The sequence below is a fragment of the Lethenteron reissneri genome, chromosome 9 (assembly GCF_015708825.2).
Source record: "Lethenteron reissneri isolate LAM-NWPU_2019-01 chromosome 9, ASM1570882v1, whole genome shotgun sequence".
Classification (NCBI taxonomy): domain Eukaryota; kingdom Metazoa; phylum Chordata; class Hyperoartia; order Petromyzontiformes; family Petromyzontidae; genus Lethenteron; species Lethenteron reissneri.
In genome coordinates this window covers 6,923,026-6,946,330 of record NC_083787.1, presented here as the reverse complement: position 1 = coordinate 6,946,330, position 23,305 = coordinate 6,923,026, and the positions used below count along the sequence as shown (strand labels likewise).

Sequence of the window (23,305 nt, the reverse complement as noted above, 5' to 3'; positions counted from 1 at the left end):
CCAAGAAGATGAGTACGGGGGAGGCTGAGCGATATTGCGACAACCACTTCAGACCGAGGGCGTAAGAGGCGTGCCCCTCCTCTGTACGCCATCTGCTCCGATTGTTTCTTAAAATTGGTGGCTCGTAGCCACTCGCTGTCTTGATTCGAATCGAGTTGACGTGAAAGGGCTCGCCGTGAATGCACGACGAAGGTACGGCAGGTGGAGCCGGATTTGAAAAATGTTCATCGGGTTGTGCGTATCGAATGAAATCTCATGGTTGGGGTTGATGAAGAATTTCGTCCCCGTAGAGTTCATAAGATGAGTGCCGCTTTCTGAGAATTCAGCAGCTGCTGTTCATGCTATGAGAATGTGGACTCTGCCACGTTGAAATGTTTTCACCAGTTTTATTTATGATATTGTTTTTGTTGGGTTAGATCGCATGAATATAAATGTGTCGTTAAACCTGCTACCACCCGACGCAGCCAATTAGTAAGGGTTGTCACGTAAACAGAACATGCCAAGTCGTTACTAGTACAGCACACCGGTGTGTTGGAGAGCAAATCCACAACATTTAAAACGTCACCTGAGCCGATTGACAATCAACTCTTTCATAGAGGAGACGGTGGTCAAAGTACCACAAGGGTTGTGCTCATATCGAAGCAATTTAAACAAACTCGTTTTTATTTTTCATTGCTACATGATACGTGCATTTATCTTTGCTGAGGGGAGCAGTGGCGACGTGGTTACACTGTGAACTATGAAGTTGCCTTTCCTGAGTTCGATTCCCAGCCACAACTAACTACAGTGGCAAGTGGGATATAAACCAAATCTGGGTCAATTGCCCCAACCCACACTGACCAGCCAGGGCTAGCCAGGGTGAAGTATGCTTCAACGACTCCTAAGACTGACAAAACCTTGGGATGCCTTCGTCGAGGAGTGGATTGGCAAAGGTCTGTAAATAGTTATTGATCAATAGATGGGAAATTATGTAAATGTAGTGGTGGTATTGACGTGCGCCGACAGTGATGGATCACGGGGCGCGGGGTTGGGCACGCGATGTGGGCGTGGCATGGACGCGCGCGCCGGTGGTAAGGCGCGCTCACAGAAGCTGGGAAAAGAGGATCGTAGCGAGTGCGCAGTGATTGGTCAGATAAGTGGGTGCTCTCAGCGACGTCCGCAGGAGGGGTATAAAGGGAGACGCGCGAGAGCACTCGTGGTCAGTGTTAACCAGTTGAAGACCGAAGACGGGGTGGAGGAGGTAGTGGCCCGAGACCCCTAGTCCCGCCGTCCTTGTAGGGACCGGGGCCCTGTGTGGCTCGGAGCCGAGACTGGGGGGACCGTAGTCCGACGCCCGTGTGGGTCGGGACGGTGGTACCCAGAGCCGAGACGGGCACCCCGGCTGGGTGTGTCCCGGAAGGCTACGGGGCGTAAGAGCCCGTGTCAGTACAGCTGAGTGGGTGTTGGTCACCCGAGTAGCTAAGGAGGGTGTTGGTCACCCGTGTAGCTGAGTGGGTGTTGGTCACCCGTGTAGCTGAGTCAGTGATTGGTCAGATAAGTGGGTGCTCTCAGCGACGTCCGCAGGAGGGGTATAAAGGGGGATGCGCGAGAGCACTCGGGGTCAGTGTTAACCAGTTGAAGACCGAAGACGGGGTGGAGGAGGTAGTGGCCCGAGACCCCTGGTCCCGCCGTCCTTGTGGGGACCGGGGCCCTGTGTGGCTCGGAGCCGAGACTGGGGGACCGTAGTCCGACGCCCGTGTGGGTCGGGACGGTGGTACCCAGAGCCGAGACGGGCACCCCGGCTGGGTGTGTCCCGGAAGGCTACGGGGCGTAAGAGCCCGTGTCAGTACAGCTGAGTGGGTGTTAGTCACCCGTGTAGCTGAGTGGGTGTTGGTCACCCGTGTAGCTGAGTGGGTGTTGGTCACCCGTGTAGCTGAGTGGGTGTTAGTCACCCGTGTAGCTGAGTGGGTGTCCGTCACCCGTGTAGCTAAGTGGGTGTTGGTCACCCGTGTAACGAAGTAGGGTGTTAGTCATCCGTGTAACTACAAGTTGGTGAAAATAAAGAGTGTGCTACCCGTGAAGTCGTCTCCTGCCGAGATACTACTTTACAACTGGCGTCAGAAGTAAACCTGTCTTCAAGGAGAATGGACACAAGGAAGACTTCTCGTTCCCACGTGCAAGACCGGGGAGACGACGACGTACCGGTGACACCACCCTCGGGAGGAGAGGACGAGGAGTTGCCGCCGATGCAGCACTTCGCGGAAATGGCCGATGCTCCGCCCGCCTCCGACACCAGCCTGCAGGACGCACACTCCCGCCTGGCGGAGTTGCTGCTCGCCGCCGCTGCGATCTTGGCGGAGATCTCCGTTCCAGCGGCCGGTGGAATGCCTGCGGGGTTGGAAGAGGCGGCGCGGCTGGAGGGTTCCCGCCATAAGGCGTTTCGCGCCAAAAGTTTTGGAGTTGGCGCCATTTTTGAGGGTCCGCCTCCGGTTGGCGGGAAACGCGGACACCACGTGGCCAGAGGTCTCCACACAGCGCAGCCCGCGTCATCGGCGAGCGCCGGAGCTCTCCATTTTGCACCTGCAGAGGGAGCCGACATTTTCTACAACCACAGCGGCGCGCGGGAAAATCGTTCCAACGACGACGACGACGATCGAGTTCTCCAGCAACGATTGCCCGCGCTGTCGGTGTTCAAGGCGGACGGGGGCGACTGGGGAGCCTTCCAGCGACGGTTCATCGCGCATCAAGAAATGTCGGGGTGGTCCGACACCACTGCCCTGCGCGCGCTGCCAGCGATGCTCGACGACGACGCGCTTGCGGCCTTCACGTCTGCCCCGAGGTCGTCCCGCTCAACGCTCCAGGCCGCGCTGCACCTGTTGGCCAAGGTGTTCGGGCCGCCCTCGACCTGTCGCCACCAGTTCTACGATCGGCGGAAGGTGGTTGGAGAAACAACGCTCGCCTATCGCACGGCGCTGCTCGCCCTGGCGGATTCAGCTTTTCCCCGCATGGACAAGGAGGGGAAGGACGCCATGGTGACGGAGCAGCTGCTGGCGCTGGCTCACGGATTGGGAGTTCCCATTAATACGGCGGACGAGATGGACATCTGCTCCCTGGGGATTGCCACGAGTATCCACGCTTACGAGGTCCTACAGCGGAAGCCGACGGTCGTCTGCGCATCGGTGGAGAACGGGGCACCGGCCGCCACGATCATCGGACCTCAGCCTGCTGTGCCTCGGGAGGAGGCCTTCGCTGGTTCGAGGCCGGGGGAGTGGAGAACGGGAGGTCGTTCGCCCACACGCTCCTCCCGCAAGCTGGAGCAACCGAAACCTACGACGTCCCTCGTCGTCTGCTACAACTGCGGCCTTCGGGGCCACGTCGCGTCCGGGTGCCGGGCCCCGCGTCAACGCACCGCGGGACCACGTCCGGACGACGACCAGGGACTCAAGACATCCCAACTGAACCCGGTGTCTCGGACCTGACGGCTGTTGATCGTCGGGAACCGGAACCCCGCGGCTCACGCGGAGCCCCGATGCCTGGCCCATGCCTTCCTGAACTGCCGGCGCCGCCGGATGGCCAACTGCGTCCTGTGCCGTACGACGGTCCGGCAAGGCGGACTCGGGCAAGGACGCAACACTTTTCATGAAAAAAAAAAAATATTTTTTTTTTGTTAAAGCCCGACCTCGTTGCCGGCTTTCCCCTCTGCCGGGGTAATGTCCCGTTCAAGGGACGCTCGGACACATTGGGACGCTGCATGAGTCGGAGAGAAAAGAAGAGAAAATGAATAAAGACATTTTTTTTTATTGTTATCCTTTCCGCATACACAGTATTGTTGCCACTCGCCGGATTGTGCATATTGTTCTTGTTGTGGGTGGGGCGGTTGCTGGGTTTTGCGGATTGCGGTGTTCATGTTGTGTTGTTTGGGTTTTGTTGTTATGTTACGGGGCACACATAGGGGTGAAGGGGTGTTGTATATTTTATTAGCAGCCGGGTCGGCTGCGAGCTATGTGGTAGGGGGTGATGTAGTGGTGGTATTGACGTGCGCCGACAGTGATGGATCACGGGGCGCGGGGTTGGGCACGCGATGTGGGCGTGGCATGGACGCGCGCGCCGGTGGTAAGGCGCGCTCACAGAAGCTGGGAAAAGAGGATCGTAGCGAGTGCGCAGTGATTGGTCAGATAAGTGGGTGCTCTCAGCGACGTCCGCAGGAGGGGTATAAAGGGAGACGCGCGAGAGCACTCGTGGTCAGTGTTAACCAGTTGAAGACCGAAGACGGGGTGGAGGAGGTAGTGGCCCGAGACCCCTAGTCCCGCCGTCCTTGTAGGGACCGGGGCCCTGTGTGGCTCGGAGCCGAGACTGGGGGGACCGTAGTCCGACGCCCGTGTGGGTCGGGACGGTGGTACCCAGAGCCGAGACGGGCACCCCGGCTGGGTGTGTCCCGGAAGGCTACGGGGCGTAAGAGCCCGTGTCAGTACAGCTGAGTGGGTGTTAGTCACCCGTGTAGCTGAGTGGGTGTTGGTCACCCGTGTAGCTGAGTGGGTGTTGGTCACCCGTGTAGCTGAGTGGGTGTCCGTCACCCGTGTAGCTAAGTGGGTGTTGGTCACCCGTGTAACGAAGTAGGGTGTTAGTCATCCGTGTAACTACAAGTTGGTGAAAATAAAGAGTGTGCTACCCGTGAAGTCGTCTCCTGCCGAGTTACTACTTTACATAAATATATGTTGCATGCAGGAGCAGTATATACTTTGAGTTGATCAAATAATCCATAATATAGGTTTAATGGGCTGGATCGCGTGAATGGAAATGTTTCGTCATACCCACATTTGTATGTATTGTTTACGTGGCAAACTTTACTAACTGGCTGCGTTGGGTGGTGGTGAGTTTAACGACACATTTATATATTTCAGCGATCTAACCCAAAACACCTCTATTATGGATAATATTGACTGAAAGCTTTCGTGACTGCAGGAATTCATATTCTTTTGGTTATTCGGTAAATCCACGTAGATAGAAGAAAATAATAATTAAAAATAAGAAAATATCACGACGTTTCGATCGCAACACAAGCAATCGTCATCAGGTGCAAACATCGCGCGAGAGCTGCTGATGACGATTGCTTCTGTTGCGATCGAAACGTCGTGATATTTTCTTATTTTTGTATCATTATTTTTCCATCTACGTGGCTTTACCGAAGACCCAAAGAATATGGGTAATTTCGATTTAAAGCTTTCGTGACTGCAGGGATTCATCTTCTTGGTTCTTTCGGTAAAGTCACGTAGAAGGGAAGTAATAAAATAATAAAAATAAACATAATACAATTATTCTCACGACGGCGTTGTGGCCGAAACGTCGTGGAATAATTCTATTATGTTTCATTTTTATTATTTTATGACTTCCCTTCTACGTGACTTTACCGAAAGAACCAAGAAGATGAATATGGGTAATATTGATCGCGAAAGTCTACGTGTTAAACTGATCAAGTAATGTTAGTTGTTTATTAGTGTTTACTTTGCTACTGTTTTCTCTTTGCTTTTGTCGAGATATAAAAGTTCGTCTAAATGTGCCAATTTATTATATCTTCGGAGCCCTGCTGAATACATTGTTGCATCACTTAATAGAATACACAAGCTTTTATCGGCAGTACATTTCGAAGAATGTAAAATACAGGACAACCTCGTAACTGTGTATTTAAAAAAAAATCCATTGATCGTGAATTTTTAAGCCATTGTTCATTTGAATACTATTATGTACATTTTATGTGGCCTACAATATTTGATAAGAAATGTATCAGCAATCAATACTTATCAATAAATTGCCTTTCAGCACAGAATAAACGTAGCAATATTTGTTTAAACTAAAATAATTTCGTACAGCGCGATTTACACGATTCATCCTTTTTGAAGCATCATCATAGTCACACATGATTTTGTAAACAGGAAGTTTAGCACTGAAAGATAAATTCCATTGGATTCTTAAATTTGTATCCATGCATACTAGTAATGTACTTTCATGCAAATAGCATCCTCATGTGTATATTTCCGATGAAGAGCGTGAACGAGACTGCACAAATGAAACAATAACCCGAGCATCAATACAACGGAGATGTAAATCATTAGCTGTAAAAGAATAAACGTAAGTTGGAAATTAGTTGCAACCCTCAGTCAAAATTTTAATAAATCATTAAAATGCTTGCGGGAGTAAATTGTGAAGCGATTGCACGACGATTATATTCGCAGCGCATATTTTCTAAGATAGTAAATTAAACTGCGTTAAATTTCGATTTAAAGCTTTCGTGACTGCAAAAAAATAAATACGCAATAAAATAATTTATTACGCTTTATATTTTTTATTTTTATTGTTTTATTATTTCCATTCTACGTGACTTTACCGAAAGAACCAAGAAGATAAACTGCGTTAATGTTTCATATGCAACATTGTTGAATCCGGTCATATGATCGTATTGTTAGAGCGCTAACGCACAATGAAAGGTTGCGTGTATGAATCCGAACGGAAGGTTGACACAGCCCATCATCCCTCGTGAATGGATAAATTGAGTACCACTTGTGCTGAGCCTGCAGTGGTGATGTTCTGGAGAGGACTCGCCCCCACTATTTGAATGTTGTATTTCCACTGTGGCTTCCGTCTAACTAGCAGAAGGGAGTGCCACCCCAAGCTTAAGTGAAAAAAATGGGCTATTTAAATTTACAAAATTATATGAACATGTTGTGAATGTAAATATTGTAATGAATTAAACAATGAATTGAGCTAATAATAATTAAGTGCAGCTTGAATTTACGCAAAATAACCAAACTAAGTCCTTCGTTATTCTGAAACAAACAGCGGTTCAGTGAGTTTACATATCGCTACGGCTAATGAGATTAACGGGTTATTTGCGCGTTTATTGCCCAATTTCGTGGCACGCGCGAACAAACAACATGAACAGGCTCAAAAAGCAGTGGGGGAAAAGTTATATATGTTTAAAAAAATATCTCTTTTCTAAGATTGTTTCAGTTTCAGTCTCCAAAACGATCGCGCAGCAACAACATTTAGCGCGTTTCCATCTTTAAGAGCAGCTGTTTCTATTTTATGGGTTTTGCTAATTAAAATGATATGTAATTGAAATCAACTAATTTGTCGTGGGGGCTAAAGTAACTCCTTGGGAAAAATTTTAAGGGATTGCTATTTTGTTCTGCACCAATCCATTGTGGCCTCGTGTGTCCTGATGGGACAAAAAAGCCAATAGCCCAGCTGACTAGCCCAAAAAGAAGTTGTAATGGACTAAATCCAGCAATTTTATGGTATTACTTTATTCCTTGGCTGCACGCATTTGGGCAGAACTATTCAGACACAGCATGGGTTCTGGGTCCCAGACACGAGTCTTGTAGCCATGTGCCTGCCAGATTTGTTAACACTTTCGTGGTATGGCTCTGCAAGAATTTGCTGCCTTTGCTTTAACGCGTCAAATGACACTTTATGATTTATCAAGCTGCGAGCTTCTGCGTGTTTTCTCTCGCGCGATAACAACTTACACATCGTTGACCTTGAGCTCGGCAATATTGTCATGAAACTGTGTGTCGTGTGGGAGAATTTTCGCACGAAGAGCTGTCGAGATGGTGGGAGAACGTTAAAGGTTTATGGGTTAAAGAACACAGCAGGAGACTCAGTAGACCCAATCCACTAATGCCAGTAATGGTCTTATATGTTATAGGTCCAAGCCCCTTGGGCTAAACCCATATGTGCAGTCCTCACAGAAAATATGCCAACCTGATATATAAATCATCCAACACTCCTCATTAAAAAATCTAATTATATTTATAGCCTGGAAATGGACAAAGAAAAACACTGTTTTGTTACGAACAAAATAACATTGAAAAGGTAAAGTTGTATTCTTTTTTTCCATGCAAAAAAAAACAAAAGGGATGCTCTCATCTTGATTTGGAACATAAAAGCCATTGTTTTAACTCACAACCTTATGATTTCAAGTTTAGTCATTAAACCACAGCATTCCCAGACGATTTTTTTTCATTTACAGACGTGAAAATTACGGCAGCAGAAAAACATCTGCAAGTCTTGTAACATATTTGTCTTTATTTTCAGACCGTTTATGGACGAAAGCTATCGATTTGCATCATGGCGTGTATGGACAGGTCCCAGGCATGGGAATGTGTAATGTCTATCACTGGCTCATTCCTGCGAATGGAGGCTCCTGCCACCCTAACCCTATTTTTTACAATGAAGACATTTCATCTTCGAATTGTTGTGTTTCATGCTTTGTAATCATTGTTTAATTCGTGTACACCAAATAATCATTTTTTTGTTATTACTCATTGTGCATCATGATGGGAACTCTCAACATTTACCATGAGACAAAAATTATAAAATCATAAATTGGATGGCAAATTTTCATCGCCATTCGCGGCCTGTTTTGCAAGCACCCTGATTAATTCAAATACCTTCGAGTGTGCACGTACGCGTGTGTTCCTATTCCGTGAATTTACAGCTTTCTCCACAACCACTGGGCAATATATTTTCTTGCCATTTAAATATGATGGCCGTCAAACCTAGGAAATAGGCATTAACTGGGAAGCAAGGCAGTGCACTTTCAAACCCCGGTGATGGATTGTTGGTCTGAGCCTCAAAGGAATCTGTTTTTTTTTTAACCGGCAGTGGCGAGTTAATTGGTGAGTTGTGCAGGCATCAGATTAAAAAAGGGGAGCCTTTGGCATGCGAACGGTTTTGCTGGAAAAAAAAAGACATTGCGAAAGAAATATCGCTGGAACGCAGCTGCCAGTCCATTGCAGGCTCATTTCGGCCACACAATGCTGGATTAATGTATCGCTTGCGAGAAACGTCAATGGCACCTCGCACTGCATTAAGCTGAAACAAAGAGGAGTAGGTGGGAGGGTAGGGAGGCAAACAAACATTGGTGCCAGCCTTCTTTCCAGCTGTGTGGCTGCAGTTTTTCGGCCATCTGTCAATGGGACCTACGGTCCACTGGGAGTGCTCAAAACTACTTACCAATCTGCTTGGCTTTTCAAATTAATTCTTCACTGCTCCGATTGCATGTTTTAAAATGTAGTTTTAACTTCAACGGGGGGGGGGGGGGCAGAATTAATGCTAAAAGGGGGGGGGGTCTCTTAGGGGGGGGGCGGGGTGGGTTTGTTGTTTGTTTTTTCACCCAAGTGATTAGTTTCAATTCCGGTAGCTGAAGTATGTGACTGGAGCATTTGTGACAATTTTTTATATACGCAAAAGTGTTCTTCATTGCAGGACCACTGGCGGCCCCTGGTGGCCTTCAGTATGGCCCTGACGTGCGGCCCCTGGTAGCCTTCAGTATGGCCCCTAGCGTGCCGTCCCCGACAATGCACAAATGGTGAAAACACCCCCCACCATCGTGCTCTCAAACCCCAATGGTTTCAAATTTGTGACGGCCCTCACACTGATGTTCTACCAGTGAAAATTAATCAGTGAAGAACACTGATATCCACAAAGTGAACATCCCACCTCACAATTGGAAGGTTTTGCAAGTTCAAATATTGATTGGGTGGGGGGGGGATTATTCCACTCTGTCAGATTTACATGAACAGTGGGCCAGAAACATCAACTGCATCTATTTCAACAATTACCATGTACAGTCTTGGGATCATAATGAATGAAATCTGGTGTGGCTTTGTGAATGTTTGATCAGGGGTGTAAATCCAGCCAGATGTGGCGAGCAGAACACTTATAATCAGCAAGGCATGAATGACAGATCAGCTCAGCTCATCTCTCTGGGCATAAAAGAGATACCACTTTGAGTGAGGTCAAAAGAGGTCGTCGTATGAAGGGACAGGCCCTTGACAATGAAACGTGGAATTTCCTTCACTGACTCAGAGCAGCACTGTCCGACGCTCGTTTTTCGTTGTTGTAAAATCGATGAATCCGAAGTGCGCACAATCTCATCAGAGTTTGGAAACGAAGCGGTCTTGAACCTGGCCAGGCCATGAATGGGTGACTCTCAAGGCGCGTCTGCTGCTGAAGCTGCGGCGCTGTGAGATGGCTCGGAGGTGTGACAAGTCCTGGGAATCATCATTTGCATCGCGTGAATTTTCTCAAGTTCCTCTCATTTCTTCACACATGCAAAAACAACACCCGCTGGTGGTGGTGTTGACCAAACATCCCCGATGCTGGGCGCGACTGAAAATTAAATCAAGATAAATTCTTGGGTATTTTTTTATTATTATTATTAGGTGTGCGTGTATGTTGAACTTCTTTCGCACCGTACATAGCCACCTATGCCAGTCGTACACACATAAACTTGGTTTTAAAAGTGTACTCTATACGGGAGTTCAATTTTTCAGAGGCTATTGGCGCGCTATGTACTGTGATTGCGGTGTACCGTATGACAGTCTCAGACACAGATTTACAGGCCTGCCCTTTGCCTTGCTAATCACCTTTTGGTGTGTGCCATAAGTGTCACTGAAAGCATATTTATAATGTTTAATAAAAAAAATGAAATTAACAACAGGGTAATGCACAGTGTACGCAAGGGCGTTTGGGTTGCCAATAAATAAATGGCACTTTAATGACCATGTTTAGTGCATATTATTTAATTAAGTATATATGCATAGAATATGAGAAATAGATAGGTAAGGGGAGTTACCAATTGCTGAAAATGACGAGCATTTAACTTGTAAGCAAATTGCACCTCCAGACTCATTTTTCCGGTAGCATTTGTTTACATCAGGGGCTGGCAACCAAAACAACGAGAATGGCCGTCGTTTTTAGAATTCAGTCGTACACTCGAGAGGGCCAATGCGTGTGAATACGAGTTGGTGGTCCTTCATAACAAAACGACGCCACTAAACAATCCTCAATGAGCTGCACGTTACCGAGGCCCCGCCCACGGTGAACTTGAGCTCTCCGCGGTGAACTTGAACTCCCCGTGGTGAACTTGAACTCTCTGTGGCGAACTTGAACTCTCCATGGTAAACGTGAACTCTCTGTGGTGAACTTGAACTCTCCGCGGTGAACTTGAACTCCCCGTGGTGAACTTGAACTCCCCGTGGTGAACTTGAACTCTCCATGGTAAACGTGAACTCTCCGTGGTGAACTGTAACTCCTCTGTGGTGAACTTGAACTCTCCATGGTGAACTTGAACTCTCCGTGGCGAACTTGAACTCCTCATGGCGAACTTGAACTCTCCGTGGTGAACTTAAACTCTCCATGGTGAACTTAAACTCTCCATGGTAAACGTGAACTCTCTGTGGTGAACTTGAACTCTCCGTGGTGAACTTGAACTCTCCATGGTGAAATTGGACTCACCGCGGTGAACTTGGACTCTCCGTGTTCCAGGGGTCAGCAACCATCATAACAAGAGCTACGTTTTTTTCTATGATAATGATATGCACTATCATTTTTTTGAGTTGTACGCCTTTTGACGTCATCTGGTCCAACACCAATGGAGACTCGGCTCTAAGAAAAGCTGTCTCGGGTGTGGACCAATCAACTTCAATGACAGTGCATATCATTATCATCATCAGAGTTGTTTTTTTTTGTTTGCATTTTGACTGCTTGTGTTGTGGTTATTGCAAACATGATGCCTTGTATAAAGTTGTCAGTTTTTGTACCAGTTGAAAGGATAAAAACCTATTACTATATTTTTCCGCTGGTAAAGGAGGTCTCATAACTATAGGTATGTTCCAACTTCCCATTGTCTCATCAGAAAACTATTGCCATTCCACTGGATGCAATGCGATACGGACGGCGCGTTATGCATCTGTTAGATGCGTATTTATGTACCAGCGTGTTTAATGATATTAAGTCAAAACTGAGAGTGCGAGAGAGATGGCTGTGCGCATCTGCACTGGTGGTTCAGAGTCAGTGGGGAACATTCCTCTATTAGGGCCAGACTCCACAGGAGCAACACCTTTTGACTTCACAAGGCAATACTTATTTTACATACCCCGAAAGGATGATGCGTTGGGTCAGCTCCAAAGTGACCTAACAACCATTTGAGTCGTGACTCATTTATCAACCGCAATACAGTCCAGCCCTGCATATTGGACGTAAGTTCCTCATGTTAAATGATGATACATTTCTTCAACATAGTGTTTAACATAATAAGCACACATGGACAATATATATACTCACACATAACAGACTGGAGGGGCAAGTGCTGTTAGCGAGCACCTATGAAGGCCGGAACGGTACACGAGGGGGTGGGTGGCCAGTACCACGCCCGACCGCCTTTATCTCCCCAGTGTTTACACATCGCACCGGGTACTCATTTGAGGCTGAGTCGACCTAGGGGAGGCCCAGGACCGGTTCAGATAATCGTCACTGGTGTTGGCCGTGAGCGGGAATCAAACTCGGGTCGCCGGGTTCACAGCGCAGCGCGCTAACCGCTACGCTACCGCTCCCCAGAAGCGGTACATACATACACATAAACTCACACATACACGCACACATACATACGCACATACATTCACACATACATACACTCACACACACATACACTCACATGCATACACACACATACATACACTCACAAATACATACACACACTCACACATACATACATACACTCACTCATACATACATACACTTACACATACATACACACACTCACACATACACACACACACTCATACATACACTCACACATACATACACTCACACATAAACTCATACATACACTCACACATACATACACTCACACATATCTCACACATACATACACTCATACATACATACACACATACATACACTCACACATGCATACACTCACGCATACATACATACATACATCCATACACAAAACCGTGTATGTGCCCAAGCCTGTGCATTTCCACGCAGCATTTAGCTCGGAGTAGTGCAAGGTGCAGTATTTATTTTTATACATTTAAATTTGCTTATATAAATGTTCGGTTAATTTCACGTTTAGATTTTTTCCACCACCGCTGCAGCATAGCAATCTGGCATCCTCTTGCCTCTGATGTCTGCTGTTAATCACACTGACTCATTGAAAGAAACCCAAGGCGGTGAACGTCTCCGTAAACGGGAGCCGCGGTCTGCGTGCGTACGTGCGTGTGTGTGCGTGCGTCTGTGTGCGTGCATGTGTGTGCGTGCATGTGTGTGGGGTTGCGTGTGTGTGTGCGTGCATGTCTGTGTGTGTGTGCGTGTGTGTGCGTGTGCGTGCATGTGTGCGTGCGTGCATGTGTGCGTGTGTGCGTGCGTGCATGTGTGCGTGTGTGTGCGTGTGCGCGTGTGTGTGCGTGTGTGTGTGCGTGCATGTGTGTGTGTGTGCGCGTGTGTGCGCGTGCGTGCGTGTGTGTTCGCGCGTGTGTGCGTGTGTGTGCGTGCGTGTGTGTGTGCGTGCGCGTGTGTGCGTGTGTTCGTCACTGCGCACTCTATCCCCCGCGCTCCCTAAAAACCCAGCGCGCCGTGGGGCTGCTCTCAGCTTGAGTTCTTTTTGTACGCACATAGCGAAATGACACACCTGTTAAGCCTTCTATTTCCAGCAGAGCACCCCAGATACAAACACCTATCTTTCTGATTTCAAATCGGATGGGGACTTTATATATATATATTTTTATGATTATTGTTGTATTTTATTCGCCTGCCTTTACATTAAATTTAAATCATTTCATGGATCCTTTAAAATGGGAGATTTCCATGCCTCACGGGAGGTCATGGGGCTTCCTGTAATGTCTGTAGGCTTCTCTCCGAAAGAGACTTAACAGATTTGAAATTAGGACCCAGGCTATATCCTTCCCCGTGTTATTGGAAAAAAATAAACTCCGCACATTCATGCCTCCTATATGTACATCCTTTGTTGCAAAACATGCTTTTAAAATGTGAACCTTTTTGGAATTTCACAATAATCACTTACCGTAAAAAGATCACAACGGTGCATATATTGAAATGATTACGTGTTTGCACCTCCCATTGTTATGTTTGCAGTGCAAAATAATTTAGAGGATATTATTTTTCTGTCAGACAAGTGCAGGCATTGCAATGTTATGACTTTCACAATTAACTTAGACCTTCTGGGTTCGATTTCTCACCAAGGTTATGAATACAATACCTGGCAGCCAGTGCATTGAGTTGTTTTTTTTTACCATGATTTGGTCGTCATAATTACAATCGAAAGTCAAAGGGCTCTTCCTGTGACTTTGGCTTCTCTAGAAGTGGAAATTTCACATTTATATGGTGGGAGGAGGGGGGGCAGTATTAACATAAAACATTCAGTATTGACTTCTCACAGAGTGGTACCTATTTTATAGACCTTGGAGGAATTATGATCTGCAAACTGTGATGGGGCTAAACGCAGGAACCTCCACCTCCTTGATAATAATGATTAGTGACCAAAATGGAATTATATTTGGCTGCATGCCTCGGGAAATTGAAATTTCATCTGGCACCAATGCCACCGGCACTGCTATACAGGGCCCACACTTTACCATTTTATTAAATGCCACACTGTGACCGTGTTACACAATGCTTTGATATGATTAGGTTTTATATAGCATCACGTACAACGATATCATTGGACACTGCACGTGATCAATAACGTGTGTGTGAAAAAAATACATACATATACGAAAGTGGTGGTAAAACATTTGGTGAGAGATGTCACTTTCATGTTTATTGGTCTTTTAAAATGATTGAGTCTTCGTGTCCTGTGTCGCGTCCCCTAATGATGTTGTGATTAGCCTTAGTGGGAGCATATCTCCTTGCCTTACTCATCATTTGATTTGTAATTTGTGAAGTTATCACTTTTAATAATTGTATTACTTTTTAAAAGGCATGAGTTTGTAAGAGCTTGGCAGATTGTATTAGTTTTCTCTGAATTATTAGCTTTTTTCATAGTCTATAATACTCAGGAATAGCCGCATTTGGTATTAATTTGTCTTTTCTCGAATCGGGTTAATAGTATGTATATGGTCAACTGTAGAGAAGCCTTTGGTTCTTTGAGATATTCATGAATAATCTTAATACTATATGTTTGCTGTATTATAGGAGCATAATAGGTCTGTGATTCTTAAAAAAAAATTGCCCTTTTTTGCATGGAAAAGATTGCATGATCGCAGCATTATTCAATGATTAAGGTGTCTCTTTTCTGCGTACACATTTAGTAAATAATAAATATCCCATAACGTATTTTCCACTTTATGACCGGTATGGCGTGGTGAAGCAGTCACCCAACATCGGATGAACAAAGAGTTGTCAACAATTAAAATCAATAACATTAATTACATATTTGAAAGAAAAGGAAAAACAGTTGCAGGATGTGACGGTAGATTTAAATTGCCCTTCAAATTACTTGTGCACCGAGGAATTTGGCTCTGTGTAATTGCGTCAACAATGCTCCCCTTTGTACCTGCGTCCTATGTGCTGCTGTTTCTCCCCGCGCGTCCCCAGGGCTCCGCATTGCTGGGGCAGATGACGGAAACAGGCTGCTGGCTGGCTCACCTGCCCTGCTACGGAACAGAGGAAGGCAGCAACTGCGTCATCTACAGCAACGGTGAGCAGAGCACGCGTCCCCTGCTCCTCGGGAGGCACGGCCCTGCATACAGCGGCTTTAGAACTCGTTTCCATGTTGCAGCCGCTTATTGCCTCTCAACTGCTGCTAAGTAAATGGCTTAATGATAGCAGCCATTGTCTGTTCCTGTGTGTGGGAGTGTGGCGGTGAGAGCGCTTGCGCTACGAATCCCGGCGGCCCGAGTTCGATTGCCTGCTCATGGCCAACATCAATGATGAATAACTGAACTGGTCATAGGCATCGCCTGGGTTTACTAAACTTGAAATTAATAGCTGGTGAAATGTGTACACACATCACCCATTGAGGATAGAAATGCAGCCGGGCGTGATGCTGGCCAATCACCCCCTTCGTGTGCCGTGCCAGCCTTCATAGGTGCTCGCTAACAACACTTGCCCCAAAAGGCCATATGGGGGATCTTTGTATTTGTTATCCCAATGTACTCAAAATTCGGTGACCCGAGTTTGATGACTGGCCACGGCTAAAATGAGGTGCACATATCCGAACAGGATTTGGACCTCCACTTGGCTTACTCAGCCTAAAATTAATACCAGGGCCGCAGAGTGTATACATCGGCACTGGGGAGTTAGAGAATTATTCTGGCCTCAAACAGCACTTGTCCCAATAGTATACTAAGGCTATCTGGGGGTCTTTATCTTTTTATGCGTGGATGTGTACTGTACTCATGAATATAGCATTCAAGTGGAGTTCAATGTTATTTGTTTATATGCGTTACAACATTATATGATGCGTGTTATGTGTATGTATATAAGACTCCATCTGTATGCAAAAATCTCAGTGAGAGCATCTGCCTATTTAAATGAGCAATGGCGCAACACCCATTTGCATTATTAGCCTTGAGCCCAGTAGTGGAAATGTCTACATTCACATAGCAGGGGGGCCAGTGTCTCCGCAGAACAATCCACTGCCGTGGTGACGAGAGGGCATCGCAGTGGCTATGAGATGTTAACTACCTCGCCTGGTCTACAGGAGGTTGGGGGTTTGATCCTGACTCTGACGCCTGCTGCTGTATATTTGGAGTTTGCGTGTCTCTCTCCCCGTGGTCCATTGGATGTTTTTCCGGGTCCTTCGGATATACCCGTGCATTTAGAGTATTTGGCTGCTATAAATGTCCACGTGATAAGCCACTTCGTTGGGCGATACAGCTCAGTGGCGTTACCTGGTACAGTAAAACGTAGTTTAATAGTTTTAATCGTTTAAGAGAACTCTCTTACTGTACGACCCTTGGCATGATGTATGGGCTGGGTTGACCGCAGACCTGGATCCGAACTTGAGACATTCCCATCGCGAGTCGAGCAGTTGTAACCGCAACGGCCACTCGGCCAGATACGGTGACTGTAATTGCCTGAAAAGTCTGTGGAGAGGAGGGGGGGGAGGGAGGTCTCGCCACCACCGAGGTGCTATCAGTGTTGGGGCTCTGAACCGTGTGTTCTGTCTGTGCCGAGCGTATCACTGGACCGTTATCAAGCCAGAAGGCACCGCCATGTCTACTGAACAAGGCTGCAAATTCAAACAAAGATCTCTCCCCCTCTTAGTAAAAAAAAACACAAAGCATAAAATAAAATAAAAATTGCCACAATTTTCCAAAGCCGCCCCCTTTTATCACTTCATTATTGCTTTTGTAACATTTATTAACGTGGCTTTTCTATTTTTTTGTTTAATACATATATTATTTGTCACATGGGTGGCACTGGTTGGAGTGTTTAACTCGTTAACAAAAGGTTGTGTGAGTTCCAGTACTAATCAGAGATGTAAAAATGTAGTATTGCATTGTCAGAAGCCAAAAGTGTTTTTTTATCTGTGGATAGACTTGCCACATATATGTAATTTTAGCCAATGCTTACATCTGCGAGTAACTCCGTTTGTAAATTTGCGCAGAGATTCCTCCCTTTTTTGAGTTTTCACGAAACACCTAATCCTTGTTTTTGACCGAAGCCACGGTGCACGTTCAAGAACAAGTGGAAGAAATACCGTTGATGACATCAGCAGAAGTTGAGCTATGAATCCGCGCCAGCGATTCCATTAAAATGCGGCTGGGAGGCCTCCCAAGATTTCATGTTTATGATAGTAAATTCCGCAGCCATGCATCTCGTCTAAAGGTTGGAGAGATAGCAGGAGACAACTGGCGACAGTTTATCATGAAAAAAAAAAGAAGCAAAAAAAAAATGTTGCCGTTATCATCGCAAATACTCGAGACATTAAAGGGAAACTCGAAATGTGAACAACTTTGGCAATTTACACGTTTTGTTCTCGAATGCATCGTACAGCTTTAAGATTTGTTGAACTTAAATTGCCAAAGAAAATGTCTACTTTCAATTAGGCTAAGCATTTGCCGTTTTGACAGTTCGAGGCCTAAGTCTGTTTTATGTTTTTTTTTGTGCCAATTCAAACATCTTGAAAATGGCAGCACATCGTGGGTTGTTTTATCAGCATATGATTTAAATATTTCGGTCGTGTAATGTGTAAGAGCTGTAAAATTCACATATTTTCTCACTGCTGTACATCAATTGAGCTGTTATTGCTGCTCCATTTGTTTGCAGTTTATGCCAGGTACAGCAGAATCTCAGCCTAAAACCAGCTTAACGGTTGATGCTGCCGATGGGTTACGGTTAACATACTGGACTTGCAATCCGAAGGTCCACCAGTTTGATTCCAATTCCTGGCAGTTTCTTAAATCCTCTCTCTTCATTAAATCCCCCATGCCTCTGTCCACTCAGCAGTATTAATTGGGTAACGCCACGGTTAAGTCAATCAGTACATCACGTTTGGTTGGGGATAATGTGTTGGGTAATCCCACCTCTTTCCAGACGTTTGGCCAGTGTAGAGTCGGACAAATAACCCTCTCGAGCAGTGCTTTTTTACCTTTACTGCAGCCGTGCACCCCTTGGGTTCTCAATCGTAAAAAAAAATGTTAATAAACACATAGGTTTGATGAAACAAAGCGGTTGTATTAGTGTCCCCCTGCTTCATTTGTGTTTCGCTGATTTACCTTTTGAAAAAATCTGGCATGTCCCGCACCCCCAGAAAGGGCATCTCGCACCCCCAGGGGGTGCCGTGCACCGCGTGTTCAGAAGAGCCACTGCTCTAGAGAGACCCTCCAGATGCTCCCTTGAGTGAGGGTTCTTCCACCAGCAGTGAAGGAAGCAAGTAATTGCAGGATTGCACCTTTGCTTTCGATATACAAACGGCTCACAACAATTTCCTCTTAGCAATGTCTGACCCCACATTTTTTTTTTGTAACACTAACCCATTCAGTTTTGATTCATAATTCATGTGTGGGTCGGATTGCGTGAGTAAAACGTGTGCTGTAAACACTCCTCCACCCGACACGGCCAATTAGTAAATTTGCCACGTGAACAAGTACTGGAGAGAAAATCGGCAATGTTTAATAATTGGGCCGAGGACTTTTGGCTGGTAGTTACAACCAGCATCCTCAGGCAGGTTCCACTATTTGTTGTGAGATTTGCTCTTCGACTGAAGCAGTAATACGTTGGCACATCTGTTCACAACTTTATTCATTGGCTGTGCTGGGTGGAGGAGGGTATACGACACACGCGCACATTTTACTCGCGCTGTCTGACCCAGCATCAATTATGAATTACAATATTGGTCACTAAAATCTGCGTGTTGAATCCATTCTCTTTTGCGGTGACTAGTAAAACTGCTCGAAAATCTTTTTGTTTTAAACATCCTTTACTGAAGTAAAATCTAATTCGGATAAAGCTTTCAACTTCAAAACCACAATTTATAGAAAATTGCATTTCATCAGCGTAGCAGTGGCCTTCATTGCATAGTACAGTGGAACGAGATAAAATGTTGTTTATGATTGTTGTTTTTACGTAGTTCAATCAGATCATGTATGTGTCAAGGAGTTCCAGCCCGGGCGAGTCTTGAAATTGGTCTTTATTATGTCTTCTGCACAGTGGGTCACACATTAGGGATTGTTGCACACAGCGTTGTAATACGGTGGGCTTTTTTCTGGAAGATTTGCTGGTTTATCCAGGATGTTTCTGTTGCGCATCGTCGCTTTAAGATGTTCTCTGTTCATATTTAGTTTGTTGCGGTTGCACCCGACTCAAGAGCCGCATGGCTCACAGGGCTACACCTAATAAATGAAACTTGAAACTTGAGGCACCACAAACTCCCCTTCTACCCTTCCTTTAATGCTCTTCCCCATCCTTTCCAACAACCTTACAAGACTCTCCACCAATCCCCTTCATTTATCCTCACGGTCTCCCAACCGACCGCTCATTTCCATCTAGTTTTCCCTGATGACTAATCCGATTTGAATGTTCTCCACCTTCAAATCCGATTTGTGCCACAAGTTGGGCCCTCCCCTGTTGTGATAGCGCCTCACCAATGAGAGTCAAGCGTGCTATTGGAACCCACGAGCCATTAGACCTGGTAAGTGTTTGTTTATTTAGTTATTCACAGGGTTTGCCTCTTTGCATCCTTTACAATTTGTAACGATTGTTATTGTTATTTTTAGTCCCTTTTTTTCACGTTACATTATTCGTACCCATAGATCACCATGCTGGTCAGTGCATGTTGGTGAATTCTGGTGGGGTGGAGGACCAATTCAAATAGTGTGTCGCTCATTTAACGGCGCGTATAATAATTTACAAAACTAAGTGGCAGCTAATGATTTTGTTTTTGTCCTACATTTGTATATACGCATGACATGCAGACTTTGGAAGCTTCTTCTTGGAAACGGTTGTAGCTAAAGTCAAAACACGCATGCAACGATTTGAACTGAATCATAATAACGCGTAGTCGTTAGTGAAATGAGCTCAATGCTACATAAACATAATCTGAACTCGGCGTAGTTTTGCAGATATTCCACTTGGCTAGATGAGCCATCTGCACGCAATGGAACCCATGAGACCACACAACGATTATGTAGGACGCTTAAGCAGAGGTGAAGAGTTCAAGCATTCTGCGAAAGGTTTTGGACTAGTTTGCTTCAGTGCAGCCCATTCTGAATACTTAATTAAGAAACACATTGTATATTTCCAGCTGCGTTGTCGTTCAAAAAAACGATCAAGTCGAGGAAAAGTCAGTGTCAACCCTGATCACATTGGCCACCACCCTGTAGCATTGGTGGGGAAATTCCACATTCGAATTTTGAAAGCCAGAATATCCATAGCATTTAATGACCACTGTTGACTTCCCATCTGGTACTTAATTTTAGCATCCCCGAGCGATGATGGGCTGGGTCGATCCCCCAGTGGGATCTGAACTCACAGCGTTCTGGTTCCGCGTCAACACTGCCCTTTAGAGGCAGTGCCCATCCTGCTATTTCTATAAATGACCTATACTGACATAGAGTATACCACGAAATATATATTTTTTCCATAAAAAGATTACTTCGCTGTGAACTTCTCCAGAATGTTCACATCAAAGCATTTTCAGACGAGAACTGTGAAATAAAATGTAAATCACGTGATCCTTTATTTGTAACGTTACCCGTAGTTTCATTCGAAATATCCTGCGTGTATAGGCACGAACGCTTTTATCCACGGAACGTTGTGATCCTGCACGAATATGCGCAGAGTTCCGTGCGCTTATTGCAATTGGCTTTTAAGTGATCCCAGAAGCAAATGAGAGAAATTGTAAGTGCGCGTACACTGGTGGCATTGATCATTCGCAAGGGTAAATTGCGGGGAAAATGTTGCCTTAGCAGCGGCACACATTGGCGTTCGGTTTAGAATATATTCGTGGAATCTTTAAAGTCCACAGGCCGGGCAGTGTGCTGAAACGATAGTATTGTCTCATCTCAGGTGAGTGGTGACAGCGAGTAGCCTCAAACGAGCCAACTTAGGACTTGGAAACAAAAGGCCCAGATCATTATGAATCCTGCTAAGCACTGAACAAGAGATCTGGATTGTGTCTTTAATAATTAACAGAGCTGGAACACTGATGGCACACGTGTCACCGAATGCCACACACTGCCAAACGTGCACCGCAATTCGCAGTGTTTAGGAACAGAAATTCCGTGTGCTGTTCGTAAATAAGTGCAGCAACACCTAACAAGAAAACTCGCTTGTTACAATTTAAAAAACCCTGCTCAAATGGTTATTGGGAGGTGGTCATCTTTGTTATAGTTAGTGGTGGAAATTCCACGTTCCTTTTGAGTGACGGGTAGAGTGAAACCGGATTGGTTAATGCATTACATTAAGAACCAGTTACCTGAGTGCAATTCCCAGTTACTAACTTCCTTCACTAACCTCCTTTTACTAACCTCCTTTACTAACCTCCTTTACTAACCTCCTTACTAACCTCCTTACTAACCTCCTTTACTTCTTCTTGTTTCGTATGGCATGGTGAAAATCCACAGTTTGTTTTAATGATCGCCATAAATTAATGCAAAGGTTCCTCATCCAGTCAAATTATGTGATTGACGCAGTGTGGATTTCAGCGAGACCGCCAGGATGTGCATGGATGAAGCATTCATCGGTGATGTGCCTGATGGTTTGGACTTCTCCACAGTCGCATTTGGCCAATTCTTTGATCTTCTCTTATTTGAACATGTACGCACATCTGCCTTGTTGTGTTCGAGTGCAGTTCAGCGTGGTCTCTAGTCGACCCTCCTTGACTAACGTGCAGTGTATTTCGATTTAAAGCTTTCGTGACTGCAGAGACGCTGTCTCCCCGACAGACCTGGTCTTCACCTGAGGACGGCTGCTTGCGTTGTGGCCGAAACGTCGTGAGAATTATTTTATTATGTTTTATTTTTATTATTTTATTACTTCCCTTCTACGTGACTTTACCGAAAGAACCAAGAAGAATAACGTGCAGTGACCAGTGTGGTGAAGTTTGGTCAGACAACCCCCTTAATCCATTAGTGGATTCACACAGGGATATACTTTTTTACATATAATAATAAAATCTCATTGTGAGTGCTCGATTTCCTTAGCACAATGACCATTCGCATCTCACAAAAGTGGCATTCATGATATGAGCAGAGGAGGGGGATGATGATGGTGATGATGGGCTCAGTCTATCGGCTACGAGACGCGAGCCAGTGAAACACTCGCCTCACTCCAAACGTCCGTGCGATCCCAGCATGCGTGATGGACATCGCGATTGCGGGCACACATCACCTATGGCCTGCTCTCGTGGCAATGCCGCAAAGTGTGCACACGAGCCTGCCCTCATCGAAGAACGTGCAGAGCACCAGGCCACAAACAAAGTGTTATCCCACTACAGCAAAGAAGATTAATGCACGTTTCAAACGGGGTGGCATCTTAAGTGAGCAACACACAGGGAGGACACGCAGCACAGTTAACCAGGGCTTAACCTCTGGTCCTGCCCTATTTATCAAACCTTGCTTTGGCACACACAGCAACAAGAGGTGTGTGTGTGTACGTGTTCTGGTGTGTGTATGCGCGCGTGCTCGCTGGTCAAGAGACATGCGATACAGCGCTCAGTGTTTTTTTGTTTGTTACGTATTATTTCTGTTAAGTCTCTTACGTTCAAACGCGACTATACAAATGTAGACCAATTGTTTATTTCCGTTGTTCAAAGGTGGATTCCAGCGTCCGGTTGATAAGGGCGGTCGGTCGCACCGTGTGAGTGTGATGAAGGGCTTCCTTTGTGCATTTGTTCATTGCAAACGTTTGTGCGAAATTTGAAAATTGGGGCACGGTGTTGAATAATACATGATGATGTTAGAATTGGGTTAATTCCAAAAAAAACTTTATACACTATTTATAGGGATTTTTTTTCATTGTTATCCTTTAAACTGTATAGCAGGTGGTGTGTGATTTGAATTGTATGGGCATTTTC

The 23,305-nt window shown here is 45.7% G+C and overlaps 1 protein-coding gene across 4 annotated transcripts in view; it reads left to right on the top strand.

Annotated features, from left to right (window-relative positions):
* Positions 1–23,305, top strand: part of LOC133340328 (zinc finger protein ZFPM2-like) — a 232,160-nt gene that overhangs the window by 130,916 nt on the left and 77,939 nt on the right. For all 4 annotated transcript variants that reach the window (XM_061548472.1, XM_061548470.1, XM_061548471.1 and 1 more), the window contains one exon: positions 15,379–15,481. In XM_061548472.1, the coding sequence (XP_061404456.1) occupies positions 15,379–15,481 (103 nt within the window). The remainder of the gene's footprint in view (positions 1–15,378; positions 15,482–23,305) is intronic.